Source organism: Neomonachus schauinslandi, chromosome X (genome assembly GCF_002201575.2).
Source record: "Neomonachus schauinslandi chromosome X, ASM220157v2, whole genome shotgun sequence".
Classification (NCBI taxonomy): domain Eukaryota; kingdom Metazoa; phylum Chordata; class Mammalia; order Carnivora; family Phocidae; genus Neomonachus; species Neomonachus schauinslandi.
Window position 1 is genome coordinate 31041033 of NC_058419.1, and position 13399 is coordinate 31054431.

General features: G+C 50.0%; 1 protein-coding gene across 2 annotated transcripts in view; it reads right to left on the bottom strand.

Moving 5' to 3' along the window:
* DOCK11 (dedicator of cytokinesis 11) overlaps positions 1 to 9710 on the bottom strand; it is a 179719-nt gene extending 170009 nt beyond the window's left edge. The window contains exons 1-2 of one of the 2 annotated variants that reach the window (XM_044911764.1): positions 9682 to 9710; positions 9154 to 9253 (exon numbers count right to left, since the gene is read on the bottom strand). In XM_044911764.1, coding sequence (XP_044767699.1) covers positions 9154 to 9253; positions 9682 to 9710 — 129 coding nt within the window. Of the gene's footprint in view, positions 1 to 9153; positions 9320 to 9681 lie in introns of those variants that run through there. The other variant, XM_044911765.1, reaches the window with a different exon arrangement.
* Positions 9711 to 13399: the final 3689 nt, after the last annotated feature.

Sequence of the window (13399 nt, forward strand, 5' to 3'; positions counted from 1 at the left end):
TTCTTTTCTATAAATCCAGCAGGAAGGGGGTGGGGGGGGTGGGTGTGGGGGGGGGGGGTCTGGGGTTCCTGTACCCTGCAAGAATCAAAAAGGCATCTCTAGGTGGCTATAAAGCAACAGGCCAATGTTACTCATGAGCCCCCCTCCCCCCCTCCGCACTCCTGACAGAAGCTAAAGGAAACCAAGAGATCTAAATCCCAAAGAGATGTGGATCATAAAATTACTGCTGGATTTATAGAAAAGAAGAAACAGCTCTAGCTCCTTCTCCCTCCCGTGGTTTCTGGCCTTCCTTTCGGTGTTAAAAACAAAACAACAACAACAACAAAATACTAAGAATTCTTCAACATGCCTTACTAATGATTCTGTATCTCAGAAGAAAGTAACACCCAGGTAGGTAAATGACTCCTTGGAACTGAATTCCCACAAACAAGCAAGGGGTGGGGGGGTTCCTCTGAGGTGGAGTACTAAGGATTTGGGAAGGTAGCAAGCCCTTCCTCTAGTCCATGGAGGTCAAGTAAAGGAATGCCAAGGTGAGTTAACACATGTACCACTACAGACGAATCTGAGTGTTAAGACATTACCACTTACTTTCCCCGATCCCATAAAAAAAAAAAAAAAAAGGCCTCTATAGTCAAATAAATGTGGGAAATGCCATAGAACAGTGTTCATTAGCAAAGGCCTGATTAACACTGTTGGCACCTATAAAGGACCGAACTCTTGAAAAACGTTAAGGATCACAAAAAAAGAAGGTGGGGGAGGGGGAGGGAAGGCAGAGATGATGTCACTAACTGAACGCAGAAGGCAGAATCGCTAGCCTTCTGCCAACTTCGGTCTTCTCCATTTGGGTTATTTGCATACATCTAATCTCCCTTCCGGACCCATGAGTCCCTTCAGGGCAGGAAACATCCTATGCAACCCCCTTCTCCGCAGCTCAAACCCTGGGAGGGGGAGCTGCCCAGGGGGTGACCTAACTTCCCATCTCTGTTCTAACTGGAAGTCTGGGGCTGGCCTCCAGATCAGTCCTCTACGCCCTGCCTCCCACTTCCCTAATCATCCCCAAAGGTGCAAACCTCTTTAATCAGCTAATCTCGCCTACAATCTCATCTCAGCCCTCCCCCCACCCTTCCTCCCCTTCCTGGTCGCATTTGGAACACTTCTCTGCCCTCAAGAACCATAGTCTTGGGGCGCCTGGCTGGCTCAGTTGGTAGAGCATGTGACTCTTGATGTCAGGGTTATCAGTTCAAGCCCCACGTTGGGCTTAGAGCTTACTTAAAACTATTAAAAAAAAAAAAAGGAACCCTAGCCTCTTGCCAGAACACAACACTACATGCTCAGCCATTCCCTAGAATGTTCTCTCCACATGAAGCCTGACTTAGATGAAACCCAGTTTTGTCCTGACAACCCTCTCAGGGTGAGGCTGCTCATTTTCTTTTCCTTTCCCCCATCACCAAACACGCTTTGCCTCCGATTCACCCAGGCTCAGAAACCTCAGCGCCATCTTGACTCCACCTCCTCTCCTCTTTCCCTCCCACTTCTTCCTTCCCCCTTCTCCTCCCCCTTCAAGAATCCCCAAATCCTGCTGATTCTATCACTGAAACACTTCTTACATCCTCCCCCTTATCTCTATTCTCACTGCCTCAGGTAAGCCTTTCTTATCTCTCTGCGGAACTATGTGACTATATTTTAACTAGTGACCTGGCCTCCAGTCACCCAACACCTTGTCCATCCTACATACTGCTGCCAATGTCTTTCCCGCTGAGTACCCACTGCATTCCAGGCACTGTGTGAGGCACTGGGCATAGAGATGAATGCACAGCCCCAGACTTCTTGGCCAATATCTAGAAAGGGCAAGAAACATTGCCCCCTCCTCCATCTGTGATAGACCCTTCTGGAATACCTTTGTTTCACCAGCTCTCTCTCTTTTTTTTTAAACCTTTATGAATCGCTTATACATCAGACACTTTCCATACACTACCTTCTTTAATCTTCCTAAGAACCACACAAGGTAGATGCCATTTATTCTCATTTCACAGATGAGTAAAATAAGATCTGGTTACTTGCCTCGGTTCACAAGGCAAGCAGGTGACCGAGGCCAGATTCAAGCCCAGGTCTGACTCTTGAGACTGGGCTCTTGCCTCCCACGTTTTAAGTAGAACACTGAAATTTTGGAAAAGAGCCCAAACAGGATGACCATGATGGTGAAGAATTTTGAAACCAAGTCATGTGAGAAATAGAGGAAAGAAATGAAGTCTCTTCGGCTTTTGTGAAAAATGGCATGGTGTTGGGGTGCCTGGGGGGCTCAGTCGGTTAAACGTCCGACTCTTGATCTCGGCTCAGGTCCTGATCTCAGAGTCGTGGGATCGAGCCCCTGTCGGGCTCGTGCTGGGTGTGAAACCTGCTTGAGATGCTCTCTCTCCCTCTCCCTCTCCCTCTGCCCCTCTAAAAAAAATGACATGGTGGATATCTCCAAATATTTGAAGGGTTGTCATGTGAAAGAGGAAGCAAACATATTCTGTGTGACTCCAAACAGCAGAGCCAGGCCTGGCGGTGGCAGAACTTAAGGGAGTCGATTTCAGCTCAAGAGCCTTTCTAGTATACCCCGCCCAACAGGCAAGGCGTGTTGAAGGCGAAGCTAAGTCTTCACTTGTCAGGGGTATATGCAGGGGGCATGCCTGCCTGGAGCGGGCCAGTGGTCTAGATCAGCATTTCTGGGCACATCAGAATCACCTCGGGTAGTTTTTTAAAAATACGGATGCCTGGCCCCACCCCAGACTTATCGAAACAGTCTTGGGGTTGAGACCGTTATTGCAAGAATTACAAACCAGGAAATAACGTCTGTAAGAAGATTCACTCAAATCCCCCAAAGAAGAAATACAAATGGCTAAATCAACATATGAAAAACTGTTCAAGAGTAACCGAAGAAATGCAAATTAGAACAGTGCTGTATCATCTACCTACCTCCTATCAGATTGCAGAGATTAAAAAATATTAATAACCAACGTTGGCATGGGAGAGGGGAAATGAACATGTGCCCATTCTGATAAAACAGTAAATGCCAACAACTTTCTGCAGAGCAATTTGACAGTGTGCTCCAGAGGACATTTTTTTTCCTTTTAATTAATTTATTTTTAAATTCCAGTATAATTAACATACAGCGTTATATTAGTTTCAGATGTACAATACAGTGATTCAACAATTCTATACATGACTCAGTGCTCATCACAATAAGTATCCTCTGGATCCCTTCACTGATTTCACCCACCCCCCCACCTGCCAGCCCTCTGGTAACCAACCACCAGTTTGTTCTCAGAGGGTTTGTTTTTTTTTAAGATTTTATTTATTTATTTGACAGAGAGAGAGAGAGCATAAGCAGGGGGAGCGGCAGGCAGAGGGAGAGGGAGAAACAGACTCCCTGCTGAGCAGGGAGCCGGATGCAGGGCTCGATCCCAGGACCCTGGGATCATAACCTGAGCCGAAGGCAGACACTTAATGACTGAGCCACCCAGGCGTCCCATCAGAGGGCTTTTTCATACGAAAAATGTGTCTAATGTTGCAGCAAGCAATTCCATTGCTGGAAATTTCCCCTGAAGGGACAATCTAGCAAGTTTGAAAACGCCTGCTCAAAGATGCTCATCCGTTAATGTTTATGCCAGTGCTGTCCAAAAGAACTTTCTGCAATGATGGAAATGTTCTATGTCTGCGCTGTCCTATATGGCAGCTGCAAAACCACGTGTATTTGAGCGGTGGCAAGTGCAAAGGAGCCAATTTTTTTAAGTTAATGTAAATGTAAATGGCCACAGGTGTCTAGCAGCTCGTACAACTCACGTCTCTAACACCACAAAACTAGAAACTACCAAACTATCACACAATAAAGTATGATTCCCTACCGTACACTCATAGTGGAATTTCTGGCCATCGTTAAACACGATTATGTAGATTTATATTGACTGAAGTGAAGAAACAAATGTTCATAGGATATTAATAAGCAAAAAAATTATTTTAAAGTTTGTATGGTATTTTTTCGTCTGCTGTCATAGATATATACACACAGAGATCAAAGGGTCTTGACCTATACACATTAGGATTTTATAGTAATGAGATGATTATTCTCATCTGGTTTTCTACCTTTTCTACAACAAACATGCATTTACTATGTAACAAAGCAATAAACGTTTAAAAAAGGAGGCTTAACGAGCATTAGACTAGGAAAAAGATTCAACCTTGAGATTTGTTGCACATGTTTGTCTTGGAAGACAAATTCTGCTATTTGGTGCTTCGAAGAGGGTTCACAGCAAAGTCCGCCCTGGGCTTTTGGACAGATCCTCCAGGGGTGGCTTGCCCTGGGGCCCCCTAACCCGGAGCAGCCCACGGGAGCAGGGAGACTACTTCTTGTTTAGGTCCCAACCAAGGGGGTAACTGTCCTGAAGCTCATTCAGCCAGAGCCTAGCTAGGTCTGAGAACCGGAAACGCATGGTCAAGAAGCCCATTCCAACCAGCTTTATTTCACTGTGTTAAGTTGTTTGCTCCTATGTTATGGTACTTTCCACAAAATCCCCTGGGAAGAGGGAGCAGGACAGCGGATTCGTTTCCAGGCCTTCCCTACATGCGAACCTAACACACATTCCAAGCAAAGGTAGCTGTGTGCGCGGTGGGTTGGGGGTTTCAACAGCTGTGGTCACTCTTCAGCCATTCCCGGCTTCTGGAGAGTTTTTCGCTACTAGGGTTATTAGATGACATCCAGCCGGTGCCAGCCAAGGAAATATCCTGCCTCAAGGGGCTAAAGCCCGGAACATCTAGCAACTCTTTCCAGATCCTTCCGCGCACAAGGAATGGAGGTGAGTTCGGCAGCAGCAGGCAAAGAGTATTTAAAACACCTACCAGGAGACTTTCCCAGGCTGACACAATGACTCCCCTTAAGGGCAGCTAAAACACGACAGGTTTACCAAATGACTTTGTGTCCCCCCCACACACACCCCCACGCCCGGCACAAATAGCTATAGTCTGAATTGTGACAAAAACACCGTTAAAACTCTGCATTTTAAATGTGTGTATATGTAAACACTTCTCTCTTAATCACATACACTCTCAGGTTATAATATTCCTCCTCAGGCCCCTCCTGGGAAATCTCAGCCAATGGTTAATTCTATAATTATCCCTTTCCCTCGGTTAAAACTGACCTTCATATAAATGCCAAACTTCAAGGAAAATGCAGCAACCGGTCTCTCTCCCAGCCTGCTTCATTATTTAGTGAAGAGAGTCGTGGAAGCACTAATAATTGAATGAAAGTGTGAATACACGCACACATGCTTTACACAGCCCAGGCCCTCAGAGTTCTTCAAACACTGAGCAAAACTGAACGATGGTAGCAACATGCCAACAAGGGTATAACTGTAAAAATAATAATAAAATAAAAAATTTAAAAATCCAGAAAACAGGGGCGCCTGGGTGGCTCAGTCGTTAAGCGTCTGCCTTTGGCTCAGGTCATGATCCCAGGGTCCTGGGATCGAGCCCCACATCGGGCTCCCTGCTCGGCGGGGAGCCTGCTTCTCCCTCTCCCGCTCCCCCTGCTTGTGTTCCCTCTCTCGCTGTGTCTCTCTCTGTCAAATAAATAAATAAAATCTTAAAAAAAATAAAATAAAAATCCAAAAAACAAAACAAGACAAAACCCCCATCTAAACAGGAAATACTGTGTATCTGCTGGATACACAGTCTGGAGGGTTTTCCAAGTTCTAGCAAGCGACACAGCGGAGGAAAGCGTGATCTGCTGTGGGAACGGCTCCCTCGTGACATCCTACAAATACAGGCAGAACTTCTTTTATCCCACTCCGCTTCGTCGTGCTTCGCCGATAATTGCATGTTTTGCAAAGTGAAGATGTGTTGCAAACTGCATCGAGCAAGTCTATCGGCACCATCTTTCCAAAAACACCTGCTCACTTCCTATCTGTGTCATTTTGGTTACTCCTTGCAGTAGTTCCAACCTTTTCATGGTTATTGCATTTGCTACGGTGATCTGTGATCAGTGATTATGACTCACCGAACGCTCAGATGATGGTTCGCATTTTTTTAGCACTGAAGTATTTTTTAATTAAGGCATCTACGTTGTTTTTGAGACTCAACAGACGACAGTACAGTGTAAACGTAACTTTTCTATGCGCTGGGAAAGCAAAAATTTCATTTGACTCGCTTTATTGTGATAGTCACTCGCCGCGGTGGTCTGGAACCGACCCCACAGACCTCTGAGGTATTCCTGTGTGTGACTCCTAATGCGAGTGTCGTGGGTTTATAGCAGCAAGTGTAAATCCTCCTTCAGCTGTCCCTAATAAACACTTTGGGGCTTAAATCAGAAAAGAATCAGAAGTTATGGTGGCAGCTGCAACAGGGTCCACTTGCGTTCCAGCCACCCAGGGCTTTACTAACTGCTGACTGGTTCTTTGTGTCAGAAAAGCAGGAGCCAAGAAAGAGCCAGTTAGGAGAATCCACTCCATTTAAGGCTGTTTCCTTATTTCTTCATTGACTGAACTGCTTAGAAACAGCATTCGCCAAGGTGCAAATGATCTGGGTGTCCTATTGACAAACACATACAAAGACCCAGCCCGGGCTGGAACTAATAAAAACAAATGAAGAAAATGGCACCCACATTCATGTATAACTACAGGGCACCTAACATTGTGTCTGGAATGTGGCAGAAAGGCTCAATAGATATTCACTGGTTTGGATTCCTACAATCTGTCCCCCGCGCCCCCCCCAACTCCCCAAATCTCAATGTGGATCATGTACCAGAGCAGTACATAAATATCATTCCGGTGCCTTGCCTCGTAAACATCTGTGCACTCAGTCCCAAGTAAACCAGGCTGGTGCAGCTCCCAGAAAAATCTGCTCCCACTAACAGTTTTTCCAGCTTTGCCACAGAGCCAATGGTCAGGAAGGGGCAGCTGCACCTGTGCCCACACAAAATCCTTTTAAAAACCTAAAAGCCTGGGGCGCCTGGCTGGCTCAGTCTGTCAGGCGCCCGACTCTTGGTTTCGGCTCAGGTCGTGATTTCAGGGTCATGGGATCGAGGCCCGCGCCGCGCTCGCTCATGGAGCCGCGCTCAGTGGGGAAAATCTGCTGGAGATTCTCTCTCTCTCCTCCCTCTGCCCCTCCCTGCCATTCTCTCTCGGTCTCTCTAAAATAAATAGATAAATCTTAAAACAAACAAAAAAACCTAAAAGCCTGGGCAAGAATGCTAATATTAACGTTTTGCTGCTGAGGGTGGCAGGTCGAATGCTGGTCAAATCCCAGCGGAGGTTTGCCGAGGCCCATTTCTTCTCTTGAGACCATCTGTCCACATCATAGGCTCCCTTCGTACCATGCAGTGGAGGGCCAGCCACCCCTGCTCAAGCGAGGTTTTTTTCTTCCCAAATTTAGGAAAGCGTTTCCTGAGCTAGGCAGATTGAATCACTTGTTAGCAATCACCCAAGATGAGAGCCCGGGTATAAATGCCCTGCACAGCTTGCCTTCCTCTCTAAACTGGCTGTGATGACAGTCGAGGTTCCAATCTGACCCTAACAGGACCTCATTCTAAAATCAGTGAGACACACAATAAGCCAAGTCCTTTAAAACAACATTAAAGGTCTGGTTTTAGATCTGCTCAACAGCAGGATTAAACTTTCAAGGGTCCAGCCACGATAGAGAGATTTCTTTAAAGTCACTTGGCTTTGCACAGTTGTAGCTATTAGGGATCACATCTTTATCTCAAAGGTACACATTTTACGTTTGATCCTCCTCCAGAACTCCCACTAATGTCAACTTTCTCCGCTGTTGGGATCAAGCCCCTGGCCTCCCTTTAATGTTGGCTTTATCGCAGATTCTACAAGATGAACAGAAAAATTACAAGGAAAAGCTGTTAAGTTCCCTTCCGATGATAAGTTGTTGGAACAAAAAGAGCCCACACTTAAATGGTGAAATTTAAACACAGCAGACGAGACGGCCGTAAGGTAGAGGGAGAGGAGACAACGAGGACGAACAACAAAAACCCAAAGTAACAAAACAAACACTAATTAACCAGTCTGATGGCTTATTTAGGGTTTGCTCTCTAGTCCAGGAAATTGGCAACGAGTGTCTTGAAAACAGAAGGGGCGAGTGCCCGTTAGCACCCGTCCGCTTTCCTCCTGAGCCAGACAATCCGGAGGAGGCTGAGGGTGCGATGGAGGGCTCCCAGGGGGGTCAACGCGCTTTCAAATCCCCATCCCCCAGCCCTGCCGCCTAGGAGGCACCCCCGGCCGTGAGCGGTGGGGCTCTACCGCCCCCTCCCCGGTCCTCCATCCCTGGACTGGCACACACCATCATCCCCCAAACACGGCCCCATCTCCTCGCCTCTGGAGCGCTCCTGGGTCCCCGGGGACACCCTCGCCCTGTGGCGGCCGACCGCGCGCGCACTCGCCCCGGAACCCCGTTGTTTGCAATTCCCTCCCTCCGCGGCCACAGCAGCAGCACCCCTTCGCCACCCATCACCACCCTCTCCCCAGTAGCGGGAGGAAGTCGCTCTGCTTCCTCTGTTCTCACCGCCCGCCCGAGCTTGGGAGCCCGGGGCTTTTTGGGTGGGGTTCTTTTTTTGTGTACACGATGTGTGTGTCTGTGTGTGTCTGTGTGTGTGTGTGCGCGCGCGCGCGCGCGAGTGTGTGTGTGTGTGTGTGTGTGTGCGCGCAAAAACGCTCCTCGCATCCTTCCGCCGCGGCTGCCTCAGGTGCCCGCAGGAGGGAATCGGGCTCTCGTCGCGCCCCGGTCCCCGGCTCTTTGTGCGGGCTCCAGGGCAGCGCGAGGTCCGCTCCCCAGCTCACGCTCGCCGCCCCCCCGCCCCGGGGCCCGGTTCCGAGCGCCCGCCTCCCGCGCAGCCGGCCGAGCCCCCGAACGCCCGTCGGCGTCCCGCCGGGCGCAAGCCTCCGCCGCCGCCGGGCGGCCGCCGCGCTGTCAGCGGGCGCCTGGGACTCGGACCCCGGCAGGCGGCGGCTGGTGCGCAAACTTACTGAAGCGGAGAAAGAGAGCGCGGGGCGCAGCGGGCGGCCGCCGCCGGCGCCGTTCCAATCCCCGGCCCCGGCCCAGCGCGCGGAGAGCCACCCCGTCGCTCCCGCCCGGAGCGCGTCCCCCGGGGCGCCCGGTGCCCCGGCCACTCACCAGCACCACGGAGCCCCGCACGGCCTCCGACACGCTCTGCCGGAGCTCGGCCGCCGTGCCGGGCTTGCTGAGCCGCTTGGTGAATTTGCGCACTTCGGCCATGGCAGCGGCGGGCAGGTCGCGGCGGGCGCACTCACTGCCCCGGGCCGGGGCGGCCACGGCCGCGGCTGCTCCCTCTGTTTACCCGCCGGCGGACCGGCCACATCGCAGCTCGGCGGCGGCGCTGCTCCCGCGGCTCCTCCCTCCCCGCCGCGGCTCCTCCCTCGTTCCCTCCTTCCCTCCGCGGCTCGCCCGCGAGCTCCGCGTCCTGCCCCACGGCGCGGCCGCTCCCTCCCCTGGAGAGCCCCCGGCTCGGCTCGCGACGGGCCCCAGGAGGAGGGTGTGTCCGGCGAGGAAGGGTGTGTGCCGGGGGAGGGAGGACGGCAGGGGGGGCGAGGGTCACGAGGGAAGAGGGGGGAAGTGGCAAGCGCTCGGGCTCCGCCCGCAGCTGATGTTGCTGGTGCAGCCGCATCCGGGAGGGGAGATCAGGCTGCTTCGAGGAGATCGGGCTGCTTCATTTTTCGTGTGTGTGTGTGTGTGTGTGTGTGTGTGTGTGTGTGTATGGGGGTGGCGTAACGAAATATCTCCAAGTGTGGGGCGTGTTCTACCCCAGTGCCCCTTTCCCGCCCCAGCGGCTGCAGTGCCTGCAGGCGAGCCGGGGGACTCCCGCGTCGCCCCACCCCGCCAGCCCCCAGGGCCGAGGAGGAGGCGAGGGACTGGAAGGAACGTGGAGCGGCCGCCTATTGTGTGCTCCGCCCGGGAGGGGTCGCGCCGCGGTCGGTGGAGAGCGGGTTTCTGGCCCGAGCGGCTCGCCGGGGTCCTCCCGCGCCTACACCGCTTTCTCACCCAGGGGGTCTTGCGCCCGGGGGGGGGGGGGGAAGGGGCGACCCGGGGAGGGAGCAGGCTTGGGGAGTGGAAACTTGCTGTGGCCGAACCCACTCTCCCAGCCCGCCTCACCCCCAGGAGGGCGGGGGAGAACTGGGTGGCGGGGCCTGAGCCTGTGGCAGGTTGTCTAGTTCTGCGGCGGCTGTGCGCTGGGGGTGGGGTGGGGTTGGGCTCGGCTCGGGAAGGCCCTGCCGGTCTTCTAGAAGCTTTCACATGTGCCCAGCTATCGCCTCTCCATCTCCTACTCCTCTCCTTATCCTCTTCACCTAACGAGAAATTATTCTCCAAGAATCAAAGAACATCTTCTAACTAGATGTAAAACAAACATGCTTAAGACAGAAATAAGGATCTTGAAGTACTGGGGACCCAGAAAAAAACTCCCCAAGTGTAAAGTGAGAAGCTCCGCTGACCTTGGCAATTTTCTGTCTGCTTACTTCATTTGTTGAGAGCTTGAAAATGCCTAACGACAATTTCCGGCGAACCGAGCAGCCTTTCTAAGAAGGTTCCTACCACTTTGCCCACTTTGCCTAACTTCAGAGACCAAGCAGTGACACCTACCTAAAGGACTTTGTTAGGAAAACAAGAACGTGGATGATGGTTTCCATGAACCCAGAAAAGGCCAAGTCTCCTAGCAGCAAATCCATTTCAGCAGCCATCCCATTAGTCCCAATAAAGCAGATAGAGGGTCCAAGAGGGCTTGGTCCCCGGCAGTCCTATAAAGGTAGAGGCTCTGTGTCACCAATCTGGGCTTTGCACAGTGTATGTCTGTAGAATTTGTTCACTGTCGAATGCATGTAGATCAGCACGAATTCATGCCCTACATTCCATGGATGGCTGAGTGGCCCACAGTGTTGGTTACCTGCACAGCGCCATAATTCTTTCTCCTTGCTAAGAGACCCAAGGTTTGCTTTGGCTATAGGGCAGAGTCACAGGGCTTGGAGAAGGCAGGCCCCACTCCTGATGAATTAGGGCTGGTTAAAAAAATCATGTTACTCTCACTTTCCTTTACTAGAAGGAATGGACTTGACTCCCATTCAGTTTCCACCAGTGGAATATAAAAGCGGTGTGGGAGGAAGTTTCCTGAGAAAGCATTTCCCCCTTGATAAAAAGAGATAGGCAGGGAGACCTCTGTCTCCTTTTCTTTCTGAGAGGGGTGTTGTGATGCATCTGCTCTTGGCAGCCATTTTACAACCATGAGGGAAGGCCAAGATTATCTAAGAGAAGCCAATCCGGAATCTGGATGGCATTGACCTATTGAACCAACCCCAATACCGCCTGCCTCCAATTTCCTTTTTACATGATAAAAGTAAACCCTTTTGGTTTATGCAACTTTTAGTTGAAATTCTGTTACTTTCAGCCAAAAGCGTCCTTACTCCTACAGACTCTGTTGTAGTCACTGAAAGTGCACAGAGTTGGAAAAGACAGGCACTGTTCCCCTTCTGCTGGAGCTTATGTTCTAGGGCAAGCAAAGGGCCATGTTAATTTCAGAACACGATGAATAGTACGCGAGAATTAAGGGGGTGACGTGTGATAGAGAGTAACTGGAGTTGGGGACCTAATTTAGAATAGATGGCCATGGAAGTCCTCTTTGAGGAAGTGAAAACAGCAGTGAGTCTTGAGGGAAAAGAGGCAGCTCCCAGATCAAGAAGTAGAGCACTCCAGAAGGAACGACAGGTACCAGGTCCAGAGAAGGGAGCCCACTTAGTGCATTCAAAGGCAGGGAAAAAAAGGCCAGGGTGGCCGAGACACAGAAGGAAGAGGAGTGATGTGAGAGGCAGCCTGACAAGTAGGCAGTTTCTCCAGGACCTTGTGAGAGGTCAGGAGCATTTGTTAAACTGATGGTTCGCAAACACCATCTGGTCATCTTGCGGGCTCCACACTCATTCCTGAGGCCATAGGTTTCACTTTTTCACTTTAGAGCTTCTGTTTAGTTACATAAACACTGAGCATTGTGCTACGCACGGAGGGAGGATGCAGGATGCATTCAAGAAAAAGAATGGAAGTCTAATAAAGAATGTTTTTATTTTATTTTTTAAAAAGATTTTATTTATTTATTTGACAGAGAGATAGAGAGAGAGCACAAGTAGGCCGAGCAGCAGTCAGAGGGAGAGGGAGAAGCAGGCTCCCCGCCGAGCAGGGAGCCAATGTGGGGCTCGATCCCAGGACTCCAGGATCATGACCTGAGCCGAAGGCAGACGCTTCACCGACTGAGCCACCCAGGTGCCCCTATTTTATTTTACTTTTTAACACATTATTTTGCTGGTTTATTTTCACTGGACTTGAACATTTTGCTCTGTAGCTCAAGAGCTTCACCTGAGGGAAATATATGAAAGCAGTGGGGTGCCTACAAAATCCTGGGTAATGGTTTTTTGTTGTTGCTGTTGTTTTTTAAATTCAAGTTAGTTAACATATAGTGTAGTATTGGTTTCAGGAGTAGAATTTAGCGATTCATCCCTTACATATAACACCCAGTGCTCATCCCAACAAGAATGTATTTATGATACAAGGTAGTATGTAATAAAGACCATGCTTGAGGTTAAGAGGCGGGTGAGATTACATCCGAGTAGGGTCTACGGAAGGCTCCTTGAAGGAGGAGGTGTTTGAGCTGGACCTTGAGGATGAGGACGATCTGGACATGAATACTCACACAGTAAAGGGAAATTGTAGAGGCAATCCTACAGCTTCAAATAGGGCATTATATTGGGTGATCTCTTTTCCACATTTATTAAATATCTTCAATTTCGGGGCACCTGGGTGGCTCAGTCAGTTAAACGTCGGCCTTCGGCTCAGGTCATGATCCCAGCATCCTCTGGGGGGAGTCTGCTTCTTCCTCTCCCTCTGCCTCTCCTCCCTCTACACACCCCCGCCCCCGGCTTGTGTTCTCTCTCTCTCTCTCTCTCAAATAAATAAATAAAATCCTTTTTAAAATGCCTTTGAACCCTTTGACCTAGAAATTCCGCTTCTATGAATTCATGCCAAGCAAAAACTCTCACAGGTGAACTGAGATGCCTGCATAAAGATGCTCATTGTATCAGTGTTTGTAATAGCAAAGTATTAGAAATAACCGAAATACCCATCCATAAGGACTGTTTTTTCCTGAATCCCTAGACCAGTGCCTGGCACATAGTAGGTGCTCAAAAAATATTTGTTGAGTGAATGAATGGGCGTACGTGATTCATTCATACTAGGGAATTCTCTACAGTTATTAAAAAATAATGAGGTATATATGTATGCACTTACATGGAAAAAGCTCCAAAAGATATTGGTAAAATGCAAATTGCAGAGGGGGCGCCTGGCTGGCTCAGTTGGTAGAGCATGTGAC